We start from the raw sequence: 11,811 nt of genomic DNA, 5'->3' as shown, positions 1-11,811 counted from the left end.
CTGCAAAGCAGGGGTATCATAGCACCTATATGCATCATGAGGGTGATAAAAAAGCCATTAAGCAAATTATGTATCTGCATAGATCTAAAGCCACAGAACCGGACATTGAAAAGATTCCAGTATCTGCCCAAAACTGATGAAAACTTGCCAGAACTTTCCAAAGCCAGAATCTTTATTGTTTGAGATGTAAAGAATGGGTTTTTGGCATCTGTGATATTCCAGGGTGCAATCCAGACAAGTGAGGGGCTGCATCATCACTGCCCTGCAATCTGGAGTGTCTTGCAATGCCTTGCTGCTGTAGCTCCCAACCTGGACTGTTCACAAACAACCACCAGCATGCAGGTCACACCCAAATGTGTTTATGTAAAGCCACAGCTCTGCCCCAGCAGTTCTGAACCCAGCAGCCTGTCAGCACACACCAGAAACACTCTGGCTTCCAGCAGCCTTGGTTACCATTTACAGGGTGACCCCAACACACTCCCACTCCCAAATTTTCCCCCAAAAATGTATGTTCTGCACTGTCCAGCTCTCTGCTGGACAGTCCGTTCCTCTAGGGGAATCATATACAACAGCTTAACACCTTAAATGACATTACCCAAACCATTCACAATACTGGATTGATTTTGATTAAAGAATAAAATAAGTTAGGTTTTAAGTGAGTTCAAGTAATGAGGTATAAAAGTCAGAAATGGTTCCAAGGAAAACAGAGATAAAACTCTTTCTGCTGCCTAACCTAACAAACTACACTTGATTCAAAGTAAAGTCCTTACCGCTTCCTTCTAACACATTATTGACCAAGCTTTCAGATCAGGCCTCCTTCCCTAAAGTGCAGCACTGCTTTTTTTTGTCTTCTTAGGTACTAACCTCACATACAATGTTGCTACATATATTTCACTATGATAAGCTTGAGCAGCGAGTTATTAGCTTTTAAATGATACCTTAGAAGGCATATTTTGCACAAAGATTATTACAGTCAGGGCCAGCTCCAGGCTGGTGACACAGTGCTAGCAGTTTTGACAATAGAAAATATTGGCCTGTTTCGAACTAAATTAAGTCTAGAACCACACTCTTTAATTTAAATAAAAAAACAAACAGAACAAATGAATGAGATTTCTTTTTGTCTTCCTCAAGAATGGAGAAGGCTGTTGCTTGTCTATACAGAAGGCCTAACGCGCTTTATAGGCTGATTTGCTTCCCCTGGGCTGGAAGTGGCGCTACCCATTTTGCAAAATGGGGCAAACTCTTTGACAACTCAATAGAAGGTCAGTAATTTTTGTGTATGACAAGTACAATTTAATAATGATGGGCCATCTAGACAGGATACTAACATGCAGAGTAGTAAGATCTTAAACAGAATATTCTCAGCCCTGGTAAAGAGAGCTGAGTTATCTTTCTAATAATGTTCTTACCATGGCTCCCTCCTGCAAAGTGCTTAATACCTCCATTGGGATGTTGAGTTCCCTCAACTCCTATGCCACCGCAAAGCAGGTCCCAAGTTCCTGGGTTCAAAACATGAATATATCTACCTTCAATTAAATTTCTTTCTCAAAGCTAAAACAGGCTTGACTCTTTTAGAAACAGATCTGTTAAATGGGTCAGCAATACAGTAACATGTTTGGTTATATTTAAAAAAATGTACATGCAGCAAAAATGCTCAAAAAGGATATTTAAAAATTCATTTCAGTATGCTGGGAAGCTACAGACCCTTTTCCTGTGCAGAATGAATTGAAGTTAGCTAAACTTCTCTGCATGATTCTACATTCCCTGTATCAAAACCAATGTCACACAATGGCTTTGTAACAGTAAAATGGCATTTAGTTACAGAGTGAAGTAATTCCCATGGCTATCACGTTGTATCAGCTCTGGAAAAGGTTCATACTTGCACTTTTTGAAGGGGAGAAGCCATGGCTATTTTCCAGACCTTTCACAAAGAAAAGAGAATAATCTGGCATTACACGAGAGCATTAGCATTGAAATAAAACCAGTCCCCTAAACTCTGAATACCTCCAGTGAATTGCTGTGCCAGTCACATCCAATTTTCCTTGAAGTAAAAAAAAGTCTTCTGTTTAGACGGAAATACTTCCAGAAAAGCTACTGGGAGAGGGGGGGCCTCAGAACAATTGCAACTACTGTTGAGTAAAATTCAGAGAGCAGCATGCGCTTTCAGAACTGTCTTAACTTTGCTCAAAAAAGTTATAAAAGGCCTGACCCTATATTTTTGTCCTGCTACCTACTGTATTATGTGGTGGCTTATTTTAAGTACAATACTTTTTTCTTCTTGGTGTGTATGACCCCCCCTGCTTCCATGTGACCTTTGAAGGACACGTCCTATGAAAAGGAGAATGAAAAAAACAGTAACATATTTTTACAATTTAACCCATTGTTCAGTTGCCCAATACAACAGTGGGGTAAAAATCCAGGGATGGTCCTTTGAAGACCAAGCTTCTGAAAGGAATATACAACCATGTCAATAAATATCACGATTCCAAGTTCTACTATGGGTAATAAGTGAAAAGCCTTCAAAGAAAAAAAGATTGCAGTAAAGGGTGTGCAAAAGAGTTATCAATAGAGTTCAGGATTCTAGCGAGACGGTATTTTATAGAGAACATTCATACTAGTTATTCTTCAACTAAAATGCTGATTATTATTTATATTACAATAATACCTAGAAGCCCCACCTAAGATCAGGGGCCCATGTGCTAGGGTGCTGTCAAGACTCCTAGTAAGAGACAGTCCCTGCCCCAAAGATCTTACTATCCAAATAAACTGGACAAATAATAGTTGGGAATAAAAATATTAATACCAAGCTCTTGAGTGAAGCCCATGCTGCCCTTTACATTTCGACCACAGAGTTAAAACTTCACCTAATCATTATCATCACTAATGTAAAAACCTTCCTTTATGTAACTGGCTGTTAATATTTGCTTTATGCAGAATAAATAAAAACTGTGCGGTTAATTTCTGTTTTGGTAATCTAAAAGAGTGAATTTTAGAGTGACCTGAAATGACTATAATTTTCTTTTCCCCTCTAGTGTATTCTGTAAGGCTTCCTGGAAGAGGCTCTCGTGTTAATGAACCTTTTGCAAAAGACATGCAAACTATCGTTAATGACATTATTAGTGTTTTGCTTCAAGACTTGCAAGAGAAACCTTTTGCATTTTTTGGTCACAGGTAAAAAAATCTTTTTAAATATGTGGCAAAGGAGCCTAAAATCTGTGGCTGGATACTTAGGCTTTATCTACACTGGCACTTTTGTTCTTAAAACTTTTGTCACGCGGGGGTGTGAAAAAACAACAAAAGTTTACCGACGAAAAGCACCGGTGTGGACGGCACTTTGTCGGCGGGAGCCACGCTCCTAGCGATGAAACTACTGCCCCTCGTCGGAGGTGGTTTTATTTTGATAAAGCTCAGGTACACAGTGCACCTTACAACGGCGTAGCTACAGCGGCACACCTGCGCCCTTGTAAGGTGCACAGCATAGACAGTGACTTAGCTCTTTCCCCCAAGGCAGAGTGCTGGACTGGCTGAAACAGAATCATAGGGAAGATCAACACTACAAGTGCTACAGCAGCACATTTGTAGACACTAGAGCTATGAAAGAGTTTTTTCCATTGTGACTGATATTCAATTTGTGATCCACTATAACCCCCAGATCCTTTTCTGGAGTACAACCATCTAGCCAGTTATTCTCTATTATGTATTAGTTCAATATCCTGTTGTTGAAACTAAGTATTGTGCTTAGTTATTACCTAGACTCTGACCTCCCTTTTTTTATAAGGAATGGTGGCTAAACTGGGTCTACTTCATGAGCATATGCCTGGAAGGAGACTATTTGATATATACCAATCCAGTTGGGGCTGTGGTATAGCCAAGTGGTATGTAGTGTCTGTCATTTCTGTGAAACAGTCTGATATTACCAGTAGAAAAATCTGCTGAGTACTTTTGAAACCATCAACTGCAAGGAGCTGTTTGTCCTACTAGGATAGTTCCAGAGTAGATCTACTTGCAGATGTGGAGCTTGGGTGATTACACACCTATCCTGAAATCACCTCGATATGGATTCTAGTGGTGATCATGTGTCATCTTTGTTGTTCAGTGTACAAGTGGAGCCACTCAGAGAACTGATATGATACCCACCCTGAGATATCTGCAGTATGCCCAGATCTACATGACTGTGTCCCTGCAACAGAGCAGTGCCTTTCCTGCCTAGCTGAGTTTGCAAGGATGGATGTGGGACAGGTGGATGAGGCTCAGTGCAGATAAGACTGAGCTATTGCTTCTGGATAGTGGAAAACTTCTGGGGCATATTTCTTCCTCAGTAGCTCTCCTCTCTCTTAATGGGATTTACAGAACTGGATTCATGATTGAGCAGTCAGTTATGACCATAAGTGGAATATGGAGGCCCAAGTGGCTTTTTCCATTTTCAAAATATTGGAAGCTTACTTGTTCTGAATGGAGATGTCTCCATAGTAATCCACACCTTTGTGTTTTACTGCAATGAATTGCTTTGGGATATCCTTGAAAGCCAACTGTCAGCTAGTACATATTACAGAGCTTATGCCTGTCAAAGCACGTATAACATAAAGCCTTCACTAATAAATGACCACTCTCTGGGCTGCACAGTGTTTGGCCTTATCACCGAGAGTGACATGTGAAACAAACAGAATTGGAACTGCTCACTGTCTCACCCTGCAGGCCAGATCCTCTGCTGGTGTACATGGGCACAGTTCCATTGAGGCAGAGTACTTTCAGTCAACAACCTGTCTGTAGAATGCCTGCCACACTACATGCCAAAGTACATCAGTGGCACTGATGTGGGGGGATAAGTTATGCCACTTCTGAGATCTGTTTGCTTATGGCCATGATCTCTCTCTGGTATTTATATGGCCCCCTCATTGTAGAACTTCATAATCTTTATTGCATTCAACCTTACACTACCCCCGTGAGTCAGGGAAGTGCTACTAGCCCCATTTTACAGAGGGGGAATGAACACACAGAGAGACTAAATGACTAGGTCAAGGTCATGATGTAAGTCTGTGGCAGAGCAGGGACTTGCGCTCAGGCTAAGCTAGTGCCATAACCACTGGACCATCCTTTCTCTGTTGCTTTTTTGAAATTCTTGTTGTTTATGTATATCGGTCAGGGTTAGAACCTTTCAGGTACAGATACCTTCTAAATAAGTGTATTAGTGTAATAATCATTACTTAGATTATGACTGTTTACTCCTAATAGTAATGTTGCTGCTTACACTAATAATGGAAGAGCAAATGGCTTTTGAAGGTTACTTAGTTTTCAAGGAATATTCAAAACATTCATTCATACTGAAAGCAAAGTGGAACAGTGAAAGAAGCAAAAGTGCTGTACTAGGTCTGATCTGCTATCTGATTTCTCTTTTACATGTGAATTGACTAACATCATTACTCTTTAAAGTTACTTCTCATAATTAGAGACCTATAACACACTGCTCCAAGGTACCATTTTATGGTTTCTAAGAATGTTTACCACAGTAATTGCACCTTACTAGAGTTGGGATTCTAACTGTGTTTAAATGTTGTCCTGCAAGATACGTTTAGTCAGATTAATTTGACTTCTCTTTTAAATGCAGTTTTGGATCATATGTTAGTTTTGCAGTTGCAGTACACTTGAAAAAAAAATATGGACTACAACCAGAGCATCTTTTTATATCAAGCGCAGATGCCCCACATGTAAGTGATATAATCTTTGATAATATGAAATAAAATAGTATTTAGCTATACAACTATCATGTATAAATTACTTGCTTTGGCCTTCCAAAGTGCAGCTGACTCTACCCTAGCATGCAGAATTTAGTAAAGTCTATAGAGAAAAGACAACCACTGCACATGAGGATTCATGCATATATATTCCATTATCTGTGGGGAGCTTAAATTGAGGTTGTTAGAGCATCTCACATTACCTGTTACGGTGATGCACTTACTAGTCAGATAGGCATCCAGGCAAAACCCAGCATACCCTTCCTCCCAGAAATAGAAGTGTACATCACCCTCCTAACACATAGCACCCTCTCCTGGACCTCCTGCTCAGTCCTTGGTACCTTTGCCCTCTCCTTAATTCCCAACCCCATTCTTTGGTGGCTTTGCCTCTTTCCTCACCACTCCTGAGTTCCTGGTGGTTCTGCCACTCTTCTCAGGGGACCAGCAGGGATTTGGCTATTTTCCCCATGCTGCTGCTTCTCATGCACCACCTACTGCACCTCCCTCCAGGCCATTTAGAAACAGTGTTTTTGGATGACATCTCATCCCTCCATGAAAACAATGTTTCCTGCAAAGTTTCTGGGCCCATGGGTCCCTCAAGCACCACTGCAGCTGGATTTATGTCCACAGTTCTGCTTCGCTTTCTGATAAAGACATTATTTTGGTAGTTTGGTTTCAGCATTTAGAATAAAAAATTCACACCAAAAATTGAATAGCTTTTATATTTCTGTCTCCCTCACAAGCTACATTTTCAGAAACTATTGTCTAGCAGCAAGAGACAGACACAAAGCTTTAGCAATGCCTTTTGTTATAGTCCACTGAATAACCAGTACAGCATGTTCTATAGATGTGTTAGGGCAGCCTCTTTTCCACTCCAAGATTATCATCTCTATAAAGATTATGTGACTTCTGAAACCAACCAGCCCCTAAATCATAATGCAACTATTATATTGGGGACAGGGGAAAACACTACAGGTTAGATGTTCTTTAAGCTTCTTTCCTAAGACTTAAATCTTTTAGGGACAGTTGTTTACAGTGTATTTTATGAAACACCTAATATATTTTATATGATGCTTTCAGATAACATATTGTTATCCTTTCCACACGATAAAAGACCAAGACGAAGAAGAAATTATCAAAGTGATACAGTCTCTTGGTGGTACTCCTCCTGACTTTCTGCAGAACAAAAATGTTATGAAACACTTCATTCCTGCATTAAGAGCAGATCTTGCAGTTATGCAGTCCTTTCTGTAAGTAGTACAGTTTTACAGTATATTCTGAGACTAGGACTATTCATTCATAGTCTAAAATAGAACATTCACCTGTACTGAGACCTATCACACAAGGCTCTCCCATTTTTGTCCCTGAATCTTTGTTTCCATGATAAAAGCATTTGTGTAATAGAAACAACAGCATAATTAAAGATCCAGCCTAGAATCTTAAAGGTAGAACTCCTCCTTCTCCTTCAGTTCTTCCCCATCCCATTTATAATAAGTAAATAGCAGGTTGCATTCTGTACTAAAGAGTACATTGGCAAAGTGTTTTATTATGTTTTAGAGGGGGAAGAAAAAGATATTTTGTGTTTGGAGGGGGAACCTAGAGTGGAAAGATTCAAGTTCTCCTTTATATTCACAGCTCTGAGGAACCGGTAATGGATGGTCTCTCTTGTGACCTTACATGCTTTAGTGGGTCTGAAGATTTGCCATATGATTTAGAAGGTAACTAGTAGCGTGCTTTGCCTTTAATATTTAGCTATACTTCTGTTGAATCAGATTAATGAGCAGCTCTGTCCATAATCTCATTTTAATTGATATGGAAATATGAAGGATTCTTGCAGTATATGAGCCAGAATGATTCATAAGGAATTAGAAAGATTTCAATAATCTTGAAACAAGTTATGAAAAACAATTACACAAGCTGATATTTCTCTCATGCTTTACATATTTAATTCTCTTTCAGCATGGAAGGATGTAACAAGTGGAGATACCAGTATTCACAAGCTTCCTGGAGGACACTTTTATCTGCTGGACCCTGCTAATGAAATTTTCATGGCAGACCATATGACAAAATGTATAGAAACTGTTGATCTCTGAGTATATGTCTTTATTTTGCTGGGAGAGGGGTCAAAGATTAGTCCAAAGCAGTAAATAATACAAAACATTTTCTATACAACTTTACAACTATCACAGTGGCAAGGTAAGCAACTTTCTGTAGCAACAGGGCTAACAGTTGATGTATTAATACAGGTGCATCCTACAGCCAAAGGTTTCTCCAGGATATAATTTATGATGATACTTAGGAAAATTCTGATTCTTAAAAATAAACAGCCAGTACATTAATTTGCTTCCCTGTGGTGGTTATAGTTTGGGGCTGGTGGGAGGATGGTAGGCTAAAAGCATTGCAAAGGTAGTATGTCGGGCTTCAGTGGCTTCCCTCTGCCTTTACCATAGCTTAATCTGGCCCAATAAAGCATCTAAGCAAGAATAAGCTCTGTGGGGGTGGGAGGGACCCAAAGTTATTTCCATTTAAAATGTAGTTTTTCTACACCCGCATTTCTATGACTGTAATAGGGCTGGTCTACACTGGGGGGGGGGGAATCGATCTAAGATACGCAACTTCAGCTACGAGAATAGCATAGCTGAAGTCGACATATCTTAGATCGAATTAAAATTACTTACTTCACGTCCTCGCGGTGCGGCTTCGTTGACTCCGCTTTCGCCTCTCGCCATGGTGGAGTTCCGGAGTCGACGGCAGAGCGATCGGGGATCGATTTATCGCGTCTACACTACATGCGATAAATCGATCCCCGATAGATCGATCACTGCCCGCCGATCCGGCGGGTAGTGTAGACATACCCTAACAGAAGGGAGATATATTTGCACAAGTATATTTATCCATTATTGGATCCAGGAAGTAACTAATGTTTCCTTTAAATCGGCACTCTTTGAGACCTCATTAGCCTGACTCAGCTATCTTAAAAACTACTCTTCTTTTTCTTTCTTTTTAAATTCCCCTCTCTGTATCCCATTACATCTTTTGGGAAAAAAAGACAGGTAAGTAGTTTTGTCTTCAGAATTTACTTTGGCTGGATAGGAAGAGGAATGTGATCTTTCTGCCTCCTCAAAAAAAGGGAAAAGAAGAGACCGTTTAAAACCCTAAATAAATCTTGTAGGTAAAAATGTATTTAAAATAAGTACAGTTAGTGTCTTAAGAAGTACAGTGCATGTGTAAATACTCCCTTGTAGGTAATTAACTCACGTTGGTAAATCTTAGTGTCAAACTAAACACGAAAATGTTAGTTTTGCATTTTTTTCCTCAAAAGAGTTAGTTCATTAGCTACTGAAAAGTTAATGAATTATTTATGGGAATTATTGTGGAGTATTTTAGATCCCATATTTTTCTATCATCTCTCTTGCTTTAGAAATATAGGCAGTCATGGCGTCCTCCTTTGATAAACCTGCAAAGGAAAATAGTAGTCATTACCTTTCCTTATTTGGTATTCTATAACATTGATTACTTAGTGTAAACTTAATGGTAAAAACACCTTTTTTAAGGTTCCATGCTTCCCATTTGGCTTTGGCTTTCAGATCTAGCATTCCTGGACACTCTGCCGAAAAAAAAACAAAAAATTCCACAAACATTTGTTGCTTGTTATTATACCATTTTACCTAAAGAGTGTTTAGTTTTAGTAAATTTACAGAATTAAATGTGTGTGTCGTGGTGGTGGTGGGGTTATGCACACACACACATATAAAGTACCAGTATCAATGTCTCCAACAGTAGATTGTTTGTAGAGTCCATATAGTTCCTTCAGCTCATCATCGCTTGGCCTCGTTTTTAATTTTTTTACATCTTCTGCAGCACTGTCGAAATCAGCCTGAAAAGAGGGGGGGGGGGAATCAAACAATGGAGTATTAGACATTTTAATCCCTATGTTGTGTGCTTTAGGCTTTGTAGCATCCTCATAAATTTACTAATTGCTTCCCTGTCATCAGTGATACATAAAGGTAAATGCCTCTCAATACTTCCCTAATCAAATTATACTTGGCCAGAAATTTGGCCAGCTTGGCTGATAAATCAACACTGTTAAAAGAAGCCAACACTCTCCTCCCAAATACATATTTTTACAGCTAAATAATTGGAGCCATATACAGCCTAAGTGGTGAAATGGAATGTCACAGGTATGATCATGCAAGCTGCTTATAAATTCTATGAACTATAGGTCGTTCATATCCAGAGTCTGAGTTGAGGGCAGGGATGCAGAGGAACTACCACGGTGGTGGTTGAAGCTTCCCCTGGGGGAGGCTAGCTCCCACTTCCGCCTGCGGCCCCACCCAACACTCCACCCCCGCTCTGCTCCAGGCCCCACCTCCATTTGGCCCCCCTCCCCACTCGGCTCCCCCTGCCACTGATTGCTGCCTTCTCCTCTCCTCCACCCTCTTCCCCTACGAGCCCCTCCCCCCCACTACTCCCCACATCCCTCCTCTTCTCCATGCCCCCCCTCCACCGCGAGGCCCCCACTGCTCACAAGGAAGTGGTGAGCAGTGGGGGCTTCGTGTGGGGTGGAGTGCAGGAGAGGAGGGACTCAGCCAGGCGGCGGTGGGGGCCTCGGGGAAGGGGCAGAGCAGGGACGGAAAGAGGCGGAGCGCAGGCGGGGCCACCATGGCCCAGGTGTCCGGTGGCAGGGGAGCAGCGTCTGCACCAGGGGAGGCTTAGCCTCCTCTGGCCTATTATACCCCCAGCTTATGGAAACTGCATCCAAGAAGTAGTCCCTGGAGCTGTAAAGCCCTTTGAAAAGATGCTGAGTTTTCAATTCTCTGCTGCCAGTGCAACTGTGTGTGCATGCATGGCAGTGGTGACGAAACTGTATATGGGGGGCTAATGCAACAGTCAGTCTAACTGATGCATCACCCTTATATGCCAGAAGTGCAAGGACACATTGTAGCTACCCATTACATAAACACAAAGGGGGCGATTTGGGTTTGAAAGTCTCTTTTCATCTTAATCACACTGAGCTAGCTGCTCTCTATCCCTATGTTACTGGTCCCAGTCAAGTCCTTAGTGCAGAGTTCTCTACCCTTTTCCAAAACCACCTACATATCTTTCTGTGACCTCAGAGCTTCTGGTTCTTTTGCACTGGGTTAGCCCTGAAGTCCAGCTAATGTAATTCACAGTCTGTTAGTTTCAATGATTTGTAAACCAAATACATAACTCTATATAACGATGCAAAATTACTACATGCATTTTTTTGAAAGTTTCATCCAAAGTTTGCTATATTTGCAAGAATGACATTGTAAAACACTGTATGGTATATGTTATACATATGTTTAGTATTTGTAAATTAAAATGTATTCCCTACAAGTTTGTGCTATAATATGCTATGTATTCAATAAAGTCACACAGTGTTCCTTTAGCTGTCAATTTGACTTCTGTGGCTTGGTCTCATCAGCAGGGATTGGGGAGTTGCCTTATCATTCTACCCAAGCAGGATGCAACCATCTTCTCCATACTGGGTGTCGACTCTTCTTATTCAGGTGAGAACTTCTCTTGCAACGGGAGAAGTCAGCCCCACCCTCATATTTTAGAACCCACCCTAGCACGTATCTGTGTGTTAACCCTGAAACCGTCCTGGGCGAGTGACTGTACTGGCTGGAACAGGCCCCAGAAGTAAACAACTAAGGAGCAACATCTGATGTTTTGTGGTTTTACTGTCACCTACTTGAGTGTTCTGTACTGCAGTCCCCACATGAACAAGGACTAAAAGAAACACAGATCACTGTGGCTAAAAATGAGGGGTAGGGAAATAGAAAAGAATTAATGAGAGGCTGGATTCTTGTCCCATTCTTTCCTTTCAAAGGACCCATCATGCGATCACAAAACTGAGCGCTCATCAACTTAACGACGCATCAGCTGATGCTAGCAGATTCAGGCAGTAACATCATGTAGAAATATGCAAGGACAGTTAGGTAGCTGCATTGCAGTGTTTGTCCACAGAGGCCTGGCCCCTTTCCACCTAGAGAGTTAATCGCTGCTTCCTGAGGTGGAAAGAACTTTTGATTTTTTTCTGGAAATGGATTTC

General features: G+C 41.0%; 2 protein-coding genes across 2 annotated transcripts; one reads left to right on the top strand and one right to left on the bottom strand.

Annotated features, from left to right (window-relative positions):
• The first annotated feature begins 1,132 nt into the window (after positions 1 to 1,132).
• Positions 1,133 to 7,458, top strand: OLAH (oleoyl-ACP hydrolase). The gene is made up of 5 exons (XM_024197535.1): positions 1,133 to 1,262; positions 3,033 to 3,171; positions 5,606 to 5,705; positions 6,813 to 6,982; positions 7,368 to 7,458. Exons 1-5 carry the CDS (start codon positions 1,133 to 1,135, stop codon positions 7,456 to 7,458), a joined length of 630 nt encoding a protein of 209 aa, XP_024053303.1.
• A 1,074-nt stretch (positions 7,459 to 8,532) lies between these two features.
• On the bottom strand, positions 8,533 to 9,654 carry ACBD7 (acyl-CoA binding domain containing 7). The gene is made up of 3 exons (XM_026649423.2): positions 9,492 to 9,654; positions 9,277 to 9,339; positions 8,533 to 9,189 (listed from the first exon to the last, which is right to left on the bottom strand). The coding sequence occupies exons 1-3, from the start codon at positions 9,652 to 9,654 to the stop codon at positions 9,116 to 9,118; spliced, it is 300 nt and encodes a 99-aa protein (XP_026505208.1). The 3' UTR covers positions 8,533 to 9,115.
• Positions 9,655 to 11,811: the final 2,157 nt, after the last annotated feature.

The sequence above is a fragment of the Terrapene carolina genome, unplaced genomic scaffold, assembly GCF_002925995.2.
Source record: "Terrapene carolina triunguis isolate 2854851 unplaced genomic scaffold, T_m_triunguis-2.0 Scaffold84, whole genome shotgun sequence".
In the NCBI taxonomy this organism is placed as follows: domain Eukaryota; kingdom Metazoa; phylum Chordata; order Testudines; family Emydidae; genus Terrapene; species Terrapene triunguis.
Note: the sequence above shows the minus strand (reverse complement) of the source record. Positions and strands in the feature narration are given on the sequence as shown.